This window comes from Cryptotermes secundus, unplaced genomic scaffold (genome assembly GCF_002891405.2).
Source record: "Cryptotermes secundus unplaced genomic scaffold, Csec_1.0 scaffold2069, whole genome shotgun sequence".
Lineage (NCBI taxonomy): Eukaryota > Metazoa > Arthropoda > Insecta > Blattodea > Kalotermitidae > Cryptotermes > Cryptotermes secundus.
In genome coordinates this window covers 312299-335161 of record NW_019734999.1, presented here as the reverse complement: position 1 = coordinate 335161, position 22863 = coordinate 312299, and the positions used below count along the sequence as shown (strand labels likewise).

The following is a 22863-nucleotide window of genomic DNA, read 5'->3' as shown; positions in this document are numbered from 1 at the left end:
TTCTCCGTTCACTTCGGTTTTTCTAGATCTTACACATACGGTATGACTCCTTGGGCGGGTGATCAGCTCGTCGCAAGGCCTCTACCTGTCCACAAACACAGAAAAACGCACACAAACATCCATGCCCTGAGTGGGATTTGAACCCACGATCTCGGCTTCCGAGCGAGCGAAGACAGTACATGCCTTAGACCGCTCGGCTACCGTGACCGGCCTTTCTCCACTTTACCTCCCCATTATTATGTCTATTCCGACAGTCACAATTTCCTTTAGAGTATGTCTTCACCATTCTCTGGGCTCTTCAACTGATGCTTCAGCATCTATCTAGATCCTAAGTCATTTCCACCCCTGGTTTTCTTATTTCTGAATTTATACTCTTTATACAAACCCTAAGAGCTACATTCCTCTGTTAGCTAACTGCAGAAATACATATATTGTGGTTGTCTGGGTTACATTACTATGTATCCTAGTTACTGGTTACAACTGTTTGCTGTGATCGGCAGTAAAAGGCAGAATGTTAGCGAGATCGTAAAGGTGGCACATATGTTGTGCTTGCAGGTCATAGGAAGAGTCTGTGCCATCACCAATCGCTCTGTTGTGATGTTATTTCTTGCTTGAAGAGTCACTTGAGCGGATAATTTAAACCTGTGAAATTAACAGACAGGAGTTATGTTCCTTCCTTTTGTGTCACAGCAATACAGTAACTCCCACATAACCCAGTCTCAGCTGTTGTGAGTTTGCCATTGAGTCAGTAGTAAAAGTCACAGAACTATCACTCCTGTTACAGCGTTAGTAGTTTAAGTCAGTGGTTCTCAACCTTTGTCAGACTGCGTCCCGGTAAACTCTTTTTTCTATAAGAAGAGGGCCCGGTACCAGGCTGTGGCCTGGCAGTTGAGAAACACTTTAAGTTGACATCAGCAGCCTGACCAACTGGTAACATGTGAACCATCTGACAGAAATGTCGTACTACTGTCATAACCCAGAATACAATATATGAATTTTCATCTCCAAGAAAACCTTATATCTTAAGATTATCCAAGTTTCAAAAACCAAAATACAATATGAGATCTGAAGAAAGCAGTCTTCTGGGATTTGGCACCGTGTATATGTGGTGTTAACCGACGTTTCGGAGGAACGTATCGCCTCCATCTTCAGGGTAGAAGAAAAAATATAAGAAATCTGCAAGNCAGTCTGCTTTTACCGGTTCTCACGGTCTCTTCGCTTGCAGATTTCTTATATTTTTTCTTCTACCCTGAAGATGGAGGCGATACGTTCCTCCGAAACGTCGGTTAACACCACATATACACGGTGCCAAATCCCAGAAGACTGCTTTCTTCATAGTCACCGCCGTGAAAGCCTCAAATCTTAAATATGTGATGTGTTCCAATATTAAATTCACAGCTCTCGTGAAACAATCGCTATGAAAATACTTAATTAAAATATCACATGACATCCCACAGTGTTTCCTTTAAGTGTCTTGTTAAAAACTGCTCATGTTAACAGCAACCAACAAGTTGAAGTATCAAGGATACCAGTGATAACGGTGTCACAAACCAGAATATATGGCCTGATAAATGACAATCTGTTCTTTGGTGATGACATTATTTCTTAGATGAAATAATTTCCAACAAAATATTGCAAAACATGAACAGTTTGTTTCCCTCTTTTTTATCTCTGTCCATTTATTGGACATGGGATATTTTGCCTGGCCAACCTTAAAAAATTATTTCATGGATTTTAACAGAGAAATATAACAGCACCGTTACTGCACGTTTAGACAATCATGCTCATGTGAAGAAATATCTGGATCTTCACTTTTATTTGGAAATAAAAGGTCATATAGTTATTTAGTTACTTTTAAGTAGGGTGAGAAATTACAGAGCTCAGATATTTCGGCTGGAATAGTGACAATACTGGCTGGCTTACTGAGGAATCATGGTTCAATTCCCAGCAAGTGCAAGAGGTTTTTTTTTTTTGTTCTCCACAGTATCAAGACTGGCTCTGGGGCCTACAGAGGCTCAAATCCAGCGGACATCAATGTCTTGACCTGATAATCCAGCAGACATTTTATAAGTTGTACTTATGAATGAAATAGGGACATTCAAATGCATTCAAACTTGCTGCATCAACTGGCCAGTTGCTGGGCAACCAACATGAACAATTTAAGACAACTTGTGCATTTCTGTAAACCTTCCATACAATACACAGCTGCTCAGTTAAACACTGCTGCTATCTTGTGAGTTTTGTGCTTTATTATGGAACACAGTGGTGGTAGTTTACAACTGCAGTAACTCTAACAGTGAGGATAGAGCAAAACCTCATTAATTCAAAGAACTCTCTTTTGTGATGTGTTAACATTTACAAATAATACAGCAGAGGGTGACGTGTATTGTCGCTGGTAATTGTACTCTTGTGATAATACATTTCCAACAGTTAACAATCAGAACATACATATACACACATAATAGTACCAAGTTTATTATTACATATATTAATATTGTATTGCTTTCGGTAGTATTTAGTTTCCATTAACAAATTTAGTCCTAAATAGAGACCGAAAATATGGAAGTACAACATGTGTAGTATGTAGGCCTTTCAAGACAGGCACAACAGATGAATGTACCACAGATTCAATAATTAACAGTTACCACACACTTATTTTGTGACACTAAATGGTTAATTTGTAGACCTTTGATAACTTATGACAGTTATCTTTACAGAAATCAATACGATAGTCATTACCCAGCAGTTCTGAGTACATCAGTGCAGTAATTTTAACATTAGTACACTTAGGCTGTGCTTTGTGTTAGCCTGATTACATACTCAAGCCTTTACAGTGAAAACCCTATTTATCATTTCCTTTCAGGGCAGTGGACTTGAATACTAAACTGAGGGAAATCTTATACAGAGGCAATTTAACATCAAGTTCATTGACTCGGGACCAACAAAAATGAACACTAATGAGAAAACCTTACACAGAGGTACCTCAACCTTAAACATCTTTCGATGTACAGAGCATGTCAAGTGCAGCAGTATGGGTGAGCTCTTATGCTGAACTGTTGTTATTCATATAAAGCAATTGTTTTGGTACTAAGTAAGAGAGGAAATGGTAGGCTATCGTTTTGTATACACATTGTCTCACTTTCTTCTTCCTGTGGTATTTGTATTACAAATTAATTCTCTGAAAAACTTTTATCAGAAGTACAGAAATGAGGACACTGTGTACTGGTGTGATGCATGTGACATAGGACTCTGAGAGGAGTGATTTCATGACTATTACACTAAACTCCATTTCTAAGGCAATATGATAATACCATTCATAATTTTTATGTGCTGAATATGTCAAAAATAATTTTAAAGCAGTGTGGATCAATACATCGATTCTACACACGTTTCTGAACATGAAAATTAGAGAAATAAAAATATAGTTTTCCCCAATTTATTACAGTTTAAATGAAATGCTGCAGTTTCAATTTTAAATATCGTCCATCCTCAGGAGTGAGTAGGAATTAAATGTCCTGCAGTACTGAAGGGTTAAATGGGGGTTCCACTGTGTTCTAATGCCTGAGACACAACTCAGACAGCTGTTGTCACATTATGAACAATGAAAGGTTTATAGTTTTAATAATGTCCTGAGAAATTAATGATGTTTTACTGTGTACGCTTCCATCTTGTACTTCAAGCAGGTGAAAACAGTATGCATCAACGTGTAGCAGCCTCGTGACATTGCCTTGAATTCAGGAAACCACAAGAACATACACCAGCCTTGTGTGAAGTTCTTTGATAAACAGCGCTCGACCAAATACATCATCCACAACATGACAATGTGTCAATCAGATAACAGTTTCTGAATCAACAACGCCCTGTACCTGATAAGCTGGAGGACCACTGTTCAGGAATCCAGAAGTGGGCCTTGTTTTTGCAATAGAGTGGTTACTGCGTCTATGTGTGTTAGTCACAGGGACTTGAGCTGTTGCCTGTCCCGCCATGTAGTACGCAGGTGTACCTCCTGGTCCAACATAACAGCTGATGGGCCTGGTGCCATGATAGTTTGAATAGCTAGACCTCGCTGATGATGGCCGATTATTGTAGATGTCATCGTCATCTAGAGACTGCACAGAGCTTTGCTGGTAGAGGGGATTAGTGTGTCCCGAGGCCTTCTTCCAATGTGGGGTGCTCGAATTAGACAAAAGATCTGCTTGCGAAGAAGAAGAAGGTTCAAAAATATTGAGACGTGTTGAGTCATTTGATGTGGAAGAATCAGCGAGTGACTTCTGTTGCTGCTGCTGTTCTATGAGGCGAGTAACTGGATTCTGATGCTGCAGCTTTGACCGACGACTTGATGCTCGCAGTGATGATCTTACATTGTTACTGTACCTGCAGACACAATACCGACTGTCAGTAGAGCTTCACACGCTGAACAAAAGAGACGAAGGGGATGAAGGAGAAAGAAGAAACAGGAAAGAAAGAATGGAAGAAATACAGAAAGACAGCTAGAATAAACAAGGAAAGAAGAGAGGAGAGAAAAGAAAGATAGAATTAAATATAAGAGGGCAAGTACACTCCCTTGGCCATCGTGATCACCTGACTTAACCCCCTTAGATATTGTATTATAGGGCTTGGGAAAAGATACCATTTATGCACCTCCTACACCAAACAGTAATGAAGTAATAAAAATTCAAATTACATGAAAAATACAGCAAATGGAAGAGGGTATGCTTAGAACATGGACAGAACGCAACCCACTGCAGAAACATACCTTACACTGGAGCGCTTGTCGTGGCAGTTTGGCAGAGAACTGCGACCAGTAGATCCGCGAGATATCACACTTCTTCTCTTGACACGGCGAGGTGTCATAGGACGAGGTGACAACTGGGGAGCAGGGACATGTGTTTCAATGTCATCCTCGAACTCCATCATACTATCATCGCCCAGTCCTCGGCCAGTATCACGGTGGGGACTAAATTCTATGGAGTATAGAGATGTCCGGGCTCCACCGGTCCCATTTCGTTTGGTCCCATACTTGTTAGCTTGCGCTACACGGACAAAGAACATGTATATATTCATAATCAAATGAAATTCATGTGTTTAAACAAGGGCTGTATTTAAAGAGGAAGGTCACAGGTTCACACATCTCATTCCGAAATGCTACGAATAATGTGACAACAAAACCTTCTGGAATAAATAAATTCTTTTCAGTTCCTTAAATTTGAATTAATTTATTATAAATTACAGAACTGTATAATTTAGTGACAATTTTCTATGCATCATTTCAGCAAATACAGATTTAAGGTTATCACACACAACATTTACAGTTTTGTATTTTGAACAAATGATAAACTTTTAAATGAAAAACCTGATGTTTTGCCATTAAACTCGCTATTAAACTGAGAGCTGAATATAGATGTATGGCCACCATACTGTTTAAAATGAAAACATAACAGGTATTTGCTCATTTTTTGAAGGTCTGTTTTCACACAAACTTACAGATTCTACACTAAGTAGCAGCAGAGAGGTTCCATGTTGATTTTAAAAGTGGTAGGGTATTAAAAAATGAAATGTAATATCATTCAAAGTAATTATGTTCATACCAGGATTCGTGAAAATCTATGATAAATGTTAGAAGGTCAAACACATCTGGTGAGGCAGACACTTGGACAGAGAGACATAATGATGTAATTTCTACATCTCTGATACTCACCAAGCCCTACTGATGTGTCCACACTATCATTCAGGTTTCTCGAAGCTACATACATACATATTTGAGATTTGGAGTACACATTTTGTCCAAATGCATCTTTTGCTGTTCTGTCCCTCTTGCTGGCCTCTGGAGACCTGGTCTCAGAGCAGCACTGTGAGTTTGATCCTCATTAAAATATGTGATAGCATAGTTGGTTGAGGCACTATGCTACAAGCCAGAAGGTAGCAGGTTCGAGTCCCGATGAGGATTTTTTTTTAAATTGACCTAACCCTTCCAGTCGCACAGTATGACCCTGGGGTCGACTCAGCCTTTAACAGAAATGAGTACAAGGGATCTTCCTGGGGGGTAAAGGGTGGCTGGTGCATAAGGCTGACAACCTTACCGTCACCTGTGATCCGACTGTCTACAGAAAATGTGGGAGCCTCGACATCTCACAACCCTACGGGCCTCCATGGCCTGTTACAGGGATATGTCCTTTCTTTTTATTCTAATTTTTCTGTTAGCAGAACTCTTTTTACCTCTACTAAAGATTAAAAACTTTGAGAATGAGCAGAATACCAGTACCCACGACCCTCCAAATTTGAATCCCATATTAAGTCGCTGGCTTCCCACTGTGGCGGCCTGGGTTCGATCCCGGGTCTGGTCAAGTGAGATTTGTGGTGGACAAAGTGGCACTGGGGCAGGTTTTCTTCTGAGTACTTCGGTTTCCCCTGCCAATCTTCAGTCCACCAATTGCTCCACGATCACCCTCTCCTATCATCTGGGGCTGGTACAATAGGCCAGAAGTGGCCACAGTACAAGGGACTTAGTCCCACCCCACTAGCAATAAAAAAAATAGTTTCTTGCAGAGTTGGAAATGTGTGGCGATGTGTTTAGACCCCATCTACTCAGTTCTGGAGTACTCCTTTGCTCTTTCAATGAAGCCATTTACAGTGCCTTAGGGTGTTCACTACCGCTATCAGTAACGGTACATGCAAGAAGAAATTCCTAAATTGGCATCGTAGCAATTTTGTTTATAACACATGTTGACCATTCCCTGGCTTCTTCTAGTGATCTCAGACATCTCAATACAAAACTGAATCAGAGATATAAAGATCCTTGACATCAAGGAACCATTTTGTGTACTTCATGTACAATTTAGTATCTTGGAGTCATGGATGTTCATTGTCTTGGCCTACGGTTTTCATGTTTTTCCAATCTCCCCCAAACAAATGCTTGAACACTAATTTAAAACAATTAATAAACAATCAAATTGAAAGACATGAGTTTCTCATGATGTTATCAAGATAACTGTCTTCTGGGACGTGACGCCATGCAGTTTGGTAGGTACCTGCGTTTTGGAGGTACATGCTGTCTCCATCTGTGTCTATGTACCAGAGTATACAGTGTCATCCTAGAACACCGTAATCTTGAAATCAAAATGGAAGTGCATGTACAGTTTTAAATTTGATGCTCTATGAATAAAACCCAATACACTCTATAGTAACACGAACCATCCACTACGATGCAAGTGTTTCAACTTCATGCTTTACTGTGCAACATAACTACCACAAACCAGGAGAAGGATGGAAACAAAATGAAGGAGAAAGATTAATTAAAAAGACAGGCAGAAAGCTTCATACATATTTATTAATAAGTTACAAAGCATTACATAACTCAAATGTAGGATATGTTACTTCTACAGGAGATATTACGACGTTACAGCCACGCACATTTTGAAAACACATTTATTACAGTAAGGCACGTGTTACAAATCAGACACAAGAGTGAGATTGAGAGTCTTGCATCAGTGAATATCAGAATCAAGTCTTTTCAGACGTAGCACTGTGTAGTCTGGTAGATATGTACCAATATTTTGGAAGACCCTGCTTCTCCATCTTCAGAATATATCACCTCTCATATGGAAGACAAAGGCAGCAGGCTGTTCTAAAATGTTGGCACCTACCAGATATATGTGTGTAGCAAAATAAAGCACTCATTTTGGTCACAGTGTAACTGCTCATAGATCAGAGCATGAATTTACAGTCTAGCAGGCTACACAGCGTCACATCTGAGAAGACGGTGATCTTTATGGTCATTGCCGTGAGGGCCTCAAACCTTGCGAGTTGCTATACAGCATGCAACCTTATATTCAGGCAATTAAAATGACTACTTACTTAGTAACACGCTCTACATTATGAATATAGTAAGGCATCTGCCTCTGGGGCCGTCCATTGAAAACTTTTATGCTTACATGGTTACTTTCTTTGTATTTAACACATTCACTGTCAATCTTGTCACCTGATGAGCTGACACCGTGTGCCACTGCCAATTCTGTCAACCAATGGGCAGACTTGACTGTAAGTGTAATGTAATTCTGTCCCACAGATGGCTCTAAAATGCTCATCAAAGCTCAAGAGAGTCTAAAGATATCGATTATTTTATGCGGTTGTTCTCTTTCAGTTTCATGTGTTATTTTACGATGCTGTCAGCAGCTAGACTATACAGCTTCAAATGGTAGGACAGAATGACGAGTTCAAAACGATTTGGAAGGAACTGGTTGTGGCCTAATCAAGGTACTATCTGGTAATTTACCCAAAGAAGCTGAGGAAATTTCACGAAAACCTCGAGTCAGGATAACTGACGTCCTGTCAGAGATTCAAAACAAGCATCTCTCACATACAAGTCAAGAATATTACCACTACACCAACCAGTTTGGTAACTTTTATTTCAAATGTAGTTAAGAGAGAACAAAATGGCTGACCCAGCAGGTAAAATCCAAGTATATGAGCATGATGGTGAATGTGTTAACAAGTAATACGAACGCTTCCCCAAACAACTCTGCCAAGGGGATCATATTTCAGTTTAAAATATTATGAACAGACAGAAATACCTCACATATAAATAAGACCTTGCAGCAAGAGTAAAAAACCTAAAATAATAAAATCAAATATATACATACACTCTTAGGCATGTGACCATAAAAACTGAATGTGTATAAAGTAAACAAAATTTGGCAAAACAATGTTCATACCCTGGAACTTCCCAATCTTAACACCCTCACACACCTTCAGTACACAGGAGAGGTAGGGGGAGAGGAGACAATGGTGGATTAGGGGGAGGTTAAGAACAGGGAGAGAAGAGAGCAGAGAAGTGAAAAATAAAGAAGGGAAAGGTAGCAGTAGAATAGAAATCACTTGACATAAGAGAGGGTGAGATGAAAGAGGATGGAAAGGAGGAGTTGGAGAAAAGGAGATGAAAAAGAAGATTAGAAGAAAGAGGAACTAGGAGATCAGAAACAAAGAGGAGGAGAATAAAACTGTAAAGAGAAAGTGAAACAGAAGATAATGAAAATAACTTGGGGTGTGAAAGGGTTATCACAGCTTAAAAAAATATATTCAGCCTTTGTATTAAACAGTATAAATATAAAAATAAATGTTATGATAAACCGTCAACATATTCTCGCATGCAAAGCTTGTTTAGTCTCATGTGACACAGTTGAAATAAACACACAGTTATTTGTCTTAAAACAGAAAATCGGAAGGCACGTATTGGAGGGGGGGAAAATGATGACACATATGGCAGTAAATTCATGGCACCAGGTTTAGATTTATATATATATATATATATAATGAGCATATACACGGCATGAGCGGGACTCTCACAATATATGGTGTTCACTCCAATATTATCAGCAACGGAAACTTTGCTGACATGTTCATGTTCTGAAGGCCACTGCGCTTTCTACTCTGTCTTTTGGCTTTGGTGCCCTGAAGAGAGCCCGGAGAACAATGTGCTCCACATGCCAAATGGGTTAATGGATGTCCGGGTCACTGAATTTCGCCCTTATGGAAATTTAGGATATATTTTAAAATTTTTTATACAGCCAATGCAAAATAACAACAAATTCAGGGAAAACTATATTCTTACAAAATGGATTTATGGTTAAGAAATTAAAATTTCATACACACATGAACTCTGGTGACACAGAGAAATGGCTGATGGTAACAATAAAATTTTTTTTTGGAATATACCAGTATCCTGAGGGGTACAGAAGTGTTTTACTTCAATTGTGAACACAAAAATTTCTGTAAGAACACATTTCTATAACATGGGAATGAGGGGAAGATAATGGAATTCCACTATGCGGACATATTTTCAAGAACACATCACTTCTGTGACTTGGGGGTCTGCCATATATCAAATATAATACACAAAAGCATAACAAAATTCAATCTGAAAAATTAAATTTAATACACACTTACAAAGGAGGATTATGAAAAAATGAACTATTTTTATAAAATTTCTGATTTAAGTGTCTTATTTTATTGAGGGAAAAAACCTTCTGAAAAAACTGTAAATATAAATAGTGCAGAATATCTATAACCACTCTCCTTAATGGATATAAAAAATACATTCACGTATCGATAGCACATTAAATAAGTTTGTACAAAATTATGAATTTCTTTACAAAAGTGAACAATTGCCAAGATATTAAAAACTGTGGCTGCCATAAAATTTGGAAAAGGAGCCTTAGTTTATCCTATATGAATAAATTAAAATAGATAATTAACTGTACAGAATGTTTCATAACCATGCAACATGAATTTATCCTTTGCCTAAATGTAAGCAACAAGTTTTACATGTCTGATAGTCTTTTATCTGTGACATGCAGTGATGTAAAGGTTTGTGGATAAGTACTGGGCAAAATTAATGGAAGGATTTATGGTTAATAAGTACTAATTCCTCGCCCAAGATACAGTTTATTTCTTTGCCAGTTATCATAATATACGAGACTAGCAGTTTAAACTTTCAAGAATGAGTAACACTCAAATACTGTACGCACTGTTAATTTGAGTATGAGTAAATTTCTTGTAAGCATATGCCATCTACAACTGTGAAGGAACCGCATCCACGGAGAAATGCTTTTTCATTAATAATAAAGCGATCAGAAGGGAACGAGGGTTCGAATTGCATCCGTAAACTCTATATAGCAATACTCGCAAATCTCTTTAACAATGCACAACTTTTGTTAACTGATATGACTATTGTTCATATATCCTTCCATTTATTGGTTTTCCTAACATGTCCAAATTCTTACTGGCTGGGTCTTAGATATGGAACTTTTTTTGGATCCAGGAAGTCCTTTTGCTAGTTTACAATCTATAATGTTAAAGGGCTTGGCATTTGTCCAAAGACTGTCTCTGTTTTTGATCTCATGACAAACAGGGATTACTTTCCCGAACATTATCAAATGACAAACTTTAATGGAGATGTGACAATGACAGTCTTCTGGGATGCAGTGGTGTATACTGTTAGAAAGACACTACCATTTTGGAGGAAAATGCTGTCTTTATCTTCAAGGATGAAGAGTTGGTATCTTTCTACCAGACTACACAGCATCACATCCCAGAAGAGAGTAATCTACATGTTCACTGTGTGAACGCCTCAAATTTCATATAGATGTGATGATTTTTCTTAGAGGAAGTGCCCAAATTTCAATATTATTTAAATGTTTTGCCAATTCAAGGGCTACAAATAAGAAGTGATGGGGGATAAATGTTCACACAAATGACAATGAAAATAAAATATCCATATAAAAAGAAATGTAATATCCTGTAGAATGAAAAGCAGAACTCACTTCAAAGCCATATGAGATCTGTGTTCAAACATACTCTGAATTGTGTGTCGGAGTGTAAAGGGACTTAGGACGAGGTTGCATGGCTAGTGGCTGATTGTGGGACATGGCAAGATGTCGCTCTGTACAACTGCAGTCCCACATATTCACAAAAGAATCAGAGTTATAGAGACGTATTCTATCGGTGCCTCTCAGCTGTAATGGTGTCGTCTTAATTTTACCGCTAGGTGACTGGGTGAGTTTTGAGGGAGAGGGGTAATGTTGTTTTGCATGCTGAGAGGGAACGGGTGTGTAGCTGCGTACGTACATGGGCCGCAAGGCCAGGTGCTGGGGGCTTTTCGCCTCAAAACCATCCAGAAAATCAACTGCAAAGAAATAAATGTAAAAATAAAGAGAGAAAGCAGAATAGGTAGAGGAATTATTATGCAGAACAACTGTAACCTTAGAACAAATTTTCAAAAATGTTACGCCTTCATTAGGAATTCACTGGGTCCTATTTCAGACTTCAGATGACACCGCGCAATGATATCCTTGCATTTTTATCGTTTGAGAATAAACAATTTTAAATCGAGCTGTACCAGGACTGCCAGCTGAACTAACTCACAGCTATCATAATTAACAGAGGATAACTTCATTTTCCAGTACTTTGCATTAAAAATATACAAAAATGTGCTTTTTTTTTAGAACAGATTATTATCTCACTGTTCTTGTTTTTTGGATTTCTGGATTATGGAAGTTTCCTATTACAGAAATTGTAAAGTGACCATAAAATTCATGCAATAACTTCATGTTTCTAGTGTGGATATGTATACACAAAAGCTACTGATAACATTATGGATGCCAGTATTATTTTGGGACAATTTCACAGATATTTTGAAAAATAAAGAACAAAACCAACTGAAACAATGTTACTGGCCACAATAAACACTAACACATTCTTTGTAAGGATGAATACCAAGGGTATAAATGTATGTATGACACAACGTAACATTCTTGAAGTTTTGTTTCAAAGTAACAAGGTACAAGATAAAGAAGAAGAACCTCAAAAGTCCTGCAGATAAAAGAAATCATACGCATAAATTTGAGAACCCCAACCTAAAAACTTGGTATTACCAACATTACCTATGAGACAAATCACATGATTAAGTACAGAGCAGCAAGAAACACAATTCAAGCAATGAGCAGAGAATCCCAAAGGTACATACATTCACAAAAAGATAAAAATAACAGCCACTATGAAAAAATAATAGTAACCTTCATCCGGAAATTGCGATCTACTTGTTCACTTTGACAAGATTCATAAAGTAATTCTGATAACGATATCTAGAAACGTTTACTTAATTTTGAGACATCCACTGCCGGAAGCAGTGAATGTTATCATGTGCCAGCATGAATACATCAAGTGATGTGCTGTTTCCAGTGTGTATGTAAATACCATTTTTTCCCTACAGATGTCACTCAAATGCAAATGAACTTTCAGTGTAGCTTCGTGAAATTCAACAGAATAGTAATGTACAGCAATTATTAACTGTTTTTCAACTTAAGCTCTTCCATTTCTGTTTGGAACATAACTAAGTTCAAAATTCAGTTTCTGTGGCAAGACGGCTGCTCAGCAGCTAAAACTCCCGGTATGGGCACACAGCAGTAAATGTGTTAGAGATCAATGTTTTAGACTTTAGTTCAGAAATATCAGCTGGAACATATGGGCTAAACACCTTTTCACAATTCCAACATGAAGAGGAGTGGAAATAAAAATTTCCAGGGCAACTGAGTTAACTTAAATCCCAGTGGCTACTATATGTCCCATCTGCTTTAACACCCAAAAAAAATTCTTCACTTTGTGCACACATTGTATTTATGTATTATGTTTGATTCTCAGGACAAACGTAGATTTACTCTCCTGTCCATCATAAACCAGTTGGTGTCTATGAAAGGGAAAGAGTGGGAAGAGTACCATCTTGTGGGATGTGAACATTGTGTGGTCCAGCGGAAGTTCACTGGCGTCTTAGAGGAACATACTACCTTTGCCTTCTGGGTCAAAGACCAAGCCAAGACTGCAACCAGTAAGATGTGAGATGATCTGTTGGTTCCATGCTTGGCTTACTCTTCGATCCTGAAGATGGAGTCAGAAAGTTCCTCTGAAATGTTGGTGAACTTCTGTCACACTATATGGCATCATATTTTAGAGCTCAATACTTTTTACAGTCGGTGCTGTGAAAACCTCGAAATGAGATGAGATACAGTGTGTTTCTCCATGGGGTATAAACCAAATTTTCAAGCGTTATTCGGATGAATTTCAGCTTCAGAGACTTATCAATGCCCAATCAAGTCAAAGATACAGAATCTAGTCAAAGTGGCATAGAGTAATGCAAAGAAGTCATCACCACAGAAGATAAACCAGCAAGCATAAGCAAAGTCTAACAGTGAACTACTGAACTTAATGCACTTCATCACTTTTGGGAGTCTTATGTAATGTCTTACAAAATATATAAGAGTCTCATCGTAACACCTTTATAAACAATAAGTGTTTGCATTCAGTAAATGAACATGTCAGAATAAACACATCACAATGAGATGCCATATAAATGACGACAACAACAGAGGTAATAGACTGCACAACTTACCACACCATCTGTGGGTCAAATCCACCAATGAAATCAACTGAAATAAATACAGTATAGAGTCTTCATCCAACTTTCTACCCCAATTAGGTGAGATATCAGAATATGTCTTAATCATGTACTACAATTCACATTCACATCAACAAAAATTTCTCTTCTTTCACTGATCAGCCTTGTTACACTAAGACAAACCTTGCCCTTGAAAAAGAATTAATGGCACATTCAAATAAAATTAGGATGAATTTGCTGCAAGTTACAAACAGCCATATTTCATTTTCGCCCTCGGCTAAAATGGCCAACCAACCAGCAATGTATTTATTCACGGTTTATTTAATGACGATGTCAGAAGCTCGAACTATATAGTGTCAGATGGTACGATGATTAATTAACATGAAGTGCAAGGAACCCAGAAGGAAATAGCCATATCCTGTTTCATGGTACAAACCCAGCACTCGCATGGAGAGCCTGAGGAAAACTATGTAAAACATTAGTCAGGATAGTTGGCACCCCAGCCAAAATTCGAACACAAGTCATAAGTATTACCAAATCTAGTACACGAAAAATAACTCCTAACAGATAATAGCGACCTCTTTATTTAGGGCTTTGGCAACAGCTCCTGCATAAAATCACAGTAATGGGAGTTCCAACACAATGAGACCTGAAATTCATACTGTCAAGTTTACCGTACTTGAGGAGAGAGATCGTTATACGAAAGATGTTGGCCCATATCATTCTTATAAAGCCGCATGCAGTCTAAAGTGTGTGATGCCATGCATGCAGAAGAAATATTTTCATTTTGTACATAACAAAGTTGTACGACACATTTGTTCAACAGGATATGTGACTGTAAAATGTACTTACAGCTGTCATCTTCTTCCAGGAACACATGGCTTACTGAGATGCCAACCACACTACCCAGAACCTGGTGAAGAACACAACACATTTTGAGATATGACATTATCATAGCAGTGACTACAAAGATTAACATCTTGGAAACAACACCATGTATTTTGGTACACAGGTACCAACATAAAAAAACTGCTGTCCCCAGCTTCAATTTTATTTATTTATAATCTACTTAACACTGATCACAGAGGCCACGCAGTCTAAGGTATGAACTGCCTTTGCTCGCTTGAATGCTAGGATCATGGGTTCGAATTCCACTCATGGCTTGGATGTCTGCATGCCATGAGTTTNACCCAACAAAGGGCTGCAGAGTCATAATAATATATTTAACGATGCTGTCAGTAGCTTAGAGTACATACCACCGAATGGCAGTATGATTAGTGAATAATAAATTTTAAAGGACATAGAAGGAAGTGGTCATGACCTATATATGTAGGATCCTACACACTACAATGGCATTTGTCAGAAGGGAGCAAGGAACTCTATGAAAACCCCTTGGTCAGTATAGCCAGTCTCCAGGCCAAGGTTTGAGTCCAGGGCCTTATGAATAAGAAACAGACATGCTACTCATTCCATCACTATGTTTCAGCCTTTATCATCTGGGCAGAAGAGTAAAGCTCCTCTACCTTGAAGACAGGGACAGACGCCTTCTCTGCAAATTACACCACATCATACTCCAACACATCTTACTGAACTTTAGCCATGTCAGTTTCTGTAGATGGGCCTGTCTCACCTCTCTCAAAGCCTCGACTGTGGGGACCCACAACACATTCGAGCAACCATGTGACATGTGTCCTCCATTTCCTGCTGTGATCAACTGAGGGGGGAAAAAAAAAGGCTCCACTTCTTTTGGAGACCAAAATATTTGTCTCGCTACAAAATTAAAAAAAAAAAACTGGCTATTCCAGGGTAGAAGATGTAGGCAACAGTTTCCTCAAAATGTTACTACCTCTCTACTGAAGTACATGGTGTCTCACCCACTGCCCCACAAACTTCAAATCTCACTCAAAGAAGCTCAGCATATGATCCTAACCTAAGGAAGTTGAAGCAAGCAGATGTTAATACCATATTTCTCCAAGATCCATTCTAATAATATCTTTCTATCTATCTTAGATCTCTTCCTATGAGGTTTTCCCACCAGAATATTCGTTTTTCCCCCAAAATGATGTATCAAGCACCCAACTTACTGCCAAGACACACTGAAGGGCTGCATGGAGTACTTCAACGTACTGGTAATCCAGAAAGCAGCCTGTCACACGTTCAGGCCTAAGTGGCCGAGAAGGATCCGGGTCTACCTCTGATGTAAGGTTTGTGGGATATGTTGGCTTGCAACCCGCTCCATTGACTTCCCACCAGCTCACGCTGCCAGTGCCAAGGTTGAGCACATCACTGTCCTAACGAGAGACAACAACATCTGCATTAGCAAACATTAACCAACTCAGTGCAGGCCTAAGGGCAGAAGTGTGCTGGGCATTACCAGAGGGCTGCAACACACAAGGTCTTTCACAGAAAATTTCTTCCCCACTAGCATTAAAGTGAATAATTATGCATTACAGCACTTCAGAGAAAATATATCAGCAACTTATACAACTGGTTAGGTACCAGCAGTTTCATTTTTGGAAGAGGAGGGGATCATCTCCTGCTCCTGTTAACATAAAAAATTATAATTTCTCTGTATCTTACCCTTTAAAGTAAACATTTCTTTATCTGAATTTTTTTTAATAATATAGTTTGTTTCACCCAGGATTACTGAAGCTTCTGAAGTCGGTATAAGTAACAAGCTATGGGCTGGGGCTTGATTCTTGGTGGAGGCAAGAGATTTTTCTCTACTAAGTATCATCCAGACTGCCTTTGGAGCCCACCCAGTCTGCTAACCAGTAGTTACTGGGGGGCTCAATCAGTGGGGGTAAAGTGGCCGTCTAGTTCTAAGTTTAAGAATGCTTGGAGTTATATCTCTACTCCCCTATATGTCTTCATGGTGTAATGCTTAATTAATTAAACACAGGGACACTTAACTTTTTTTTTACCGAGTTCCTGGACTTTGTCTATCATCTGATATTCTAAAAGAACACAACAGACAGAAACTTAGTAATCCTGAGCGCGATATGGCATCGTCAAAACCTTTTAGAGTTGATTTATGGTTTATTTATTCATCCTTCGTTCATTTCATGTCACAGTAAGAGGAGAGCAGGACATTTTCCGGAATATTAATACGTATCTACCGCACTATGCAGCATCACATTACAGACAATTTTGAAAAATTTTTCAACTGCCATCTTCATGATGGGGTTAACTACAATTCTCATCAAGGAACATTGCTGACACTCAAGAACTGAGATGCCATGGAGATTTCTGTTACGGAGAGGTTCATTATACACAAAATTTACTGACTGTCATGAAACAAAACATGCAGTTCTGCCCATGCAATCCAAATTGTGATAAAATACAGTGTAATAATGTGACTTACTCTGTCCAGTGCACCAACACTCAGGTAGAAGCATATCACAAAGACATTCCATCCCAGCCACAAGATACCCCAAACTGTATACTGCAATCAAAACACAACACTTATAACCAAAACTGTATCAGTGAACAACATTTTGTGGCATGTGCTATATGTCATGCCCACTTCATTCTCATTTAGTAATACCAACTGTACTAAGTCAAGATAATGGCCTGTAAAGAAAACAAAATAATACTACATACCGTAATTATATACTTGGGACGATACTGAAATGTGCCGAAGAAGCCAAATATGACAAATATTATGTGGAAGAAGTTGGCGAGGATGGGGGCCCACATATAGCCCAGGAAATCAAAAACTTGACGCTCCACTGTTGAGACCTGCAACAGGGAACATAAACTGTGGACTTCATTGTTTACACGCATGCATGGGCACCAGTGGTAGAGGAGGAAAGCCAGATGTCTGCCCCCTTTACTGAATTTTTGAAGAAAAATAAAAATTGATGAAAGGAGGCTGATATATCAAATAAAAAAGCTATCACTGTAACAGGTCGTGAAGGCCCATAGGGTTGTAGGATCTCGAGGCTCCCACATTTTCTCTAGACAGTCGGCTCACAGATGGCGTTGAGGTTGTCAGCCTAAAGTGGTGGCTGCCCGTTAGCCCCCAAGAAGATTCTTGGTACTCATTTCTGTTAGAGGCTGAGTCGACCCCATGGCCATAGTGCGGCTGGAAGGATTAAGTAAATTGAAAAAATCCACCTTATTGGGACTGGAACCCATGACCTTCCAGCTTGTAGCACAGTGCCTCAACCAACTATGCTACCGTGTGTCCCCAGATATATCAAATATTAACAATAAAAAGAAAAGTACTTAAAATACGATTCTTCTGTCCTGAATACTCCAGGTTGATCAATAAAAGTACACGTAGTACGAAAAGGATATATAAGCCAATTTTCTTGCTGGCAAGAAATCAAAACGGAAAGGCTGTGGGAAGATAGAAGAGGTTGAGACTTAACCTGTTGCCCTGTGTAGGCTGGAAGCATGAGCTAGTGAATTTGGGGCAGAACTCTCTTTCTCCATGTCTTGTATATCCTAAACGTTAGACAGAAAAGTGGAAAAACAGAAAAATGTTTTCAGTATTGTGTGTTAGATACAACTGATTAACGATTACTGTTTTTAATATTACTACAGTCTTACACATAAAGGGGAGGATAATATTAAAAAGAATACATGTAAAAGAAGTAGTGAAGATAATGTGAAATGGACTGAACTAGCTCAAGATGTGTCTAATGGCAGGTTTTTGTGATAAAATGTGGTAGCTTTAAGGCTTGGCAGTAGGAAAGTTAATAATGAATACTCCTACAAGATTTGTTTGTTTTCATGGCACTGATGATGTGAAGCCATTTATTTCAGTGGAATGTTACCAGTGTTTTGGGGGAACCTGCAGTCTCCATCTTCTCAACTCCTCTTACACCCTGAAGATGGAGGAAGTATGTTCCTCTGAAACAGTCTACTGAACTACATGGTGACACATCCAAGAAGAAAGTATTCTTCATGAATTCTCTTTTCCATTAATATTTGGATTCTCACATTAATACTTCTGTAAACTAATTCTGTGGCATCTCCTTGAGAACCTAACAGTTCCTCATCTGGTCAAGAAATTCTCTGCCTTTAATGGAATCCAAAGTTTCGTTACTGTTTTCACAAAAGTGTCCCAAATAATTTTCTTGTAGAAGATCAGATAGGCAGCACCATGGACAAAAATAGGAAGAAAATGATGCTTAATATAAACGTTGACTTGCTACTAATCTTGGGAACATGAACTCAGAGTAGCAGACGGCACGACCATCAGGTACAGTATACACATGAACAATGAGACACATAATAACAGGTAACAAACACATAGCTTTTTAACAGGGGTGAACATTATTTTGACTCAGAGATTTAGAGGCCACACATCTGCATCAAATTAAACTACAAAGTTTATCCTTTTTACACAGAGAAAGCTGATTACACATAATTAACCCTTTAAAGCACAAGGTTCTACCTGTGATTATATAAAAAAACTCTGCATTTTGCCCACACAGTGGATTTGTGTGTTTCACATAATTATCAGAATAAATGGCGATTATCTCCCTAAACACATCAACCAAATTAGTCTTTGCATTTGAGAAGGAATATGTTTCCTGTGAGGTAGGGACTGAAATTTTAAATATTACTTACATAAATTTCAGGTTTCAGAGAGTTAATATGAGTTAAAAAGGGGTATAATGCCAATATAACAGAAATGTTCTATTTTTAACATTATTATAATCTTATGGCTGATTACATCATGAGTAGTAATATCTTCTGGGAGGCAACACTGTGTGGTGTGGTAGAAGTTGTGGGCTTCTGTCAAAATAAAATGTATTACAGACAAAAATATAGTATTCTTCTGTTGTAATCTTATTACACTGCCATGGGCAAATCTGAAAGTGTTGCCAGGACGAGAGGCCAACTTCTGTTCACCCCTGTTCTACAACATTTATACAGCTGTGGGAAACACAAGTGATTAACCTTGAAATTAGCTGGCAGTGTGAATTCTCCCATGACATGGTTAAACAACCAGTGCTACATGGAGTGCATACATTTAAGGTTTGTCTTTACTTATACCATAGAGAAGTTTGTAACTCAGCTCTGTATGGAATCGTAAGATTTGAAACCCCCACACCTGTGACTACGATGATTACTGGCTCATACAATGTGACACCATGCAGTCTGGTAGATACTTGTCAACATTTTCGAGGAACCTGCCTCCATCTTCAGGATATGCTTCTTCCTTTCTACAAGTGTGGCTCTTACTAGGGCCTGAGGATCACAATTATTTTATGCCAAGTCTACTGGTTCAGACATTGTCCACCCCTTGTTCCTGTCTGGCTTCCTTTCCTGTTCTGATGATGGGGGCGGTAGGTTCTTCCAAAATGGCGATAAACAAGTACTCAACTACATGGTGTCACATCCCAGAAAACAGCAATCTTTACGGAATTACAGCACCTACCTGTAATATTGAGAACATGTCTAATGAACCTTCAGGTTCCATAAAAAGTAGGGAATTTCTTGATAGAAAAAGTACAGAAGTAGAGCTAAAGAAAGCTGTCCATGTACTTGGTTAAACACCACCTCTTTGAAGATATATGGGGGGAGAAGAGGTATACCTCCATGCTTTAACCCTGGCACTAGATGAAGGTGAATGGTTTGCTCCATGCCCAGGACACGTTACTCCTGGAGAAAGTGTCTCTACTACCAATCAGACAGGAGGGTTAGATAGGGTCTAGGGCTGGTCTGGGGCCACCTGTAGATGTTGTTCAAGCAAATGCACTGTACATATAATGACCAATGTTTTTCATATGCCAGTATAGCTCATACACTGTACATATAATGACCAATGTTTTTCATATGCTAGTATAGCTCACACCCACTATATAAAATGACCAACGTTCTCCATATGCCAGTATAGCTCATTTTTTTTCCTTGGCACTACAGCCCCAGTGGGCCTAGGCCCACCTCCATGAACTCCATTCACTTTGGTTTTTCTAGACCTTACACATATGGTAGGACTCCTTGGGCGAGTGATCAGTTCGTCGCAAGGCCTATACCTGTAGACAAACACAGAACAACGCACACAAACATCCATGCCCTGAGTGGGATTCGAACCCACGATCCTGGCTTCCGAGCGAGCGAAGACAGTGCATGCCTTAGACCGCTCGGCTACCGTGACTGGCATGCCAGTATAGCTCTACCTTTACCTTTTATATGGACAAACCAGAAAACAGGCCAATTATTTCATACAATATTTCCATCATGAACACTGACACTAGCTGCATGCACACACCAGGCAAACAACAACACAATTACACAAGCTGGGTGCTGGATCTGCAGCCAAACGGGCATATATAAGAGAAATCAACATTCACACCAACACCCATGAACTACACGAAATATGAACACACCCATGCTGCCGAAATTGCTGTGAGGTCACATAAGAAGATTGGAATTAACTTCTTTTTAATTAAATTTAATATTATTCACCTATTTTAAAATTCATTTTTAATTTTAATTAAGGAGTACTGATAACTAGCCACATGCAACTGACATGCAGTACAATAAAACAGTTTAGCATAGCGACAGACACCGGACAATGGATATACAACACATGTAATGAATGACGAATTAAAGTGACTGTAATCTTTTGTTACATTAATGACAAAAATATATATTGTATGAAATAAGTGATATATTGGTGCAACAGGATGCTTAAATACAGTATCAGAAAATAGGCACATGTTTGGTGTGATTTGGGGGCGGGAATAAGTACACCTGTTTACAATTTTACTGGCATTTTTTAGGTGCAGGAAATGAAAATATACATTCAAACAAAATGTTGTTTATGAAGACTAATATTATTTATTTATTTACAGACTATTTAACATCAGCAACTCTGATTATACAGTGTCAAGAGACTGAATATAGCAAATAATTAATTTGAAAGGTTGCAGAAGGGAACAGTCATTAAATAATTTTAAGGTGCTACTTCAGCATTTGCCTGGAGAGTCTAGAGAAAGCCACGAAAAGCCTCAACTTAATTTAAAGGGTTAAAACTCTAGAAATGACCTTTCTCTGATCAAGCTGACTTCATATGCCTAACTAAAATGCGTTCACCTTCTGCAAAGTGGCTGCAAAAACGAAAAAAAGCACAAATATTCTTTATATCTCTCAACATGCCAAGATTTTGGGTTGTTTCTCATCTTATAGGCCCCTTTCTGGTGAGAGCTAATTCTGCGGGGCCAAGTTGTATTCTGCACTTTTACTTTTACAACACTATCTTACCAAAACATGAGGGATGAAGATACGCCAAAGGACAAAGTGGGCTTATATACAATAGTTTAATACCTAAGCCTTAGGCATACCACTATCAAAAACATGCAACTCCTCGCAAGTGGTCTTCATGATTCTCTACAGTATCCTGACCTTCTGCACAGCATTTCAAAATAAATATATAAAAAACTCACTAGCTGCAATATGCATATTGTCAACAGAAAATGTCGCCGCGTACAAATTCCCATGTCATTTGGCCCCCACTTCCGATCCCGCACTTCTTCAAAATATCACCTTTCAGTCATACATTGCGTACTTCCATGGACTAATGCCAAACCACAATTAAAACAAGGCACACATCCTTACACGGCACCTAACACTTGACACCGCATTCACAACAATAACATACACTTGTTCTCACACGAAATTCGGAATCACTGTCGCCAACATAAGTCATATATTTACTTGCAAAATATGCACCGCCAGATATTAAAAAACCAAAGCTGGCTTAATAATAAAGCAAAATAACTTTGTAATATTCACATAAAATATTTCATATCACATTTATAATAGCAGCTTTTGAGTCTTTAATCTGGAATGTCTCCATTTATTGCTGGAATCGTGGCTAACTTGCGATACAGACGCCGAGGCATATCTGCGCAGACGTCAGAGTACAGCAAGTGTTGCGTGGATTCGTTCCGGAG

General features: G+C 38.7%; 1 protein-coding gene across 3 annotated transcripts; it reads right to left on the bottom strand.

Annotated features, from left to right (window-relative positions):
- Positions 1-2209: 2209 nt before the first annotated feature.
- LOC111869207 (sodium/potassium-transporting ATPase subunit beta-1-interacting protein) lies at positions 2210-22758 on the bottom strand. 3 transcript variants are annotated; one of them, XM_023860517.1, is made up of 7 exons: positions 22354-22758; positions 17549-17686; positions 17310-17390; positions 16030-16236; positions 14798-14858; positions 4757-5033; positions 2210-4374 (listed from the first exon to the last, which is right to left on the bottom strand). In XM_023860517.1, the coding sequence occupies exons 1-7, from the start codon at positions 22405-22407 to the stop codon at positions 3831-3833; spliced, it is 1362 nt and encodes a 453-aa protein (XP_023716285.1). In that variant the 5' UTR covers positions 22408-22758; the 3' UTR covers positions 2210-3830. The 3 variants fall into 3 exon arrangements, with proteins under 3 accessions (XP_023716285.1, XP_023716287.1, XP_023716286.1); XM_023860519.1 differs by lacking the exon at positions 2210-4374 and adding an exon at positions 11623-11680 and having other exon boundaries at positions 4941-5033; XM_023860518.1 differs by lacking the exons at positions 2210-4374; positions 4757-5033 and adding an exon at positions 7308-11680.
- Positions 22759-22863: the final 105 nt, after the last annotated feature.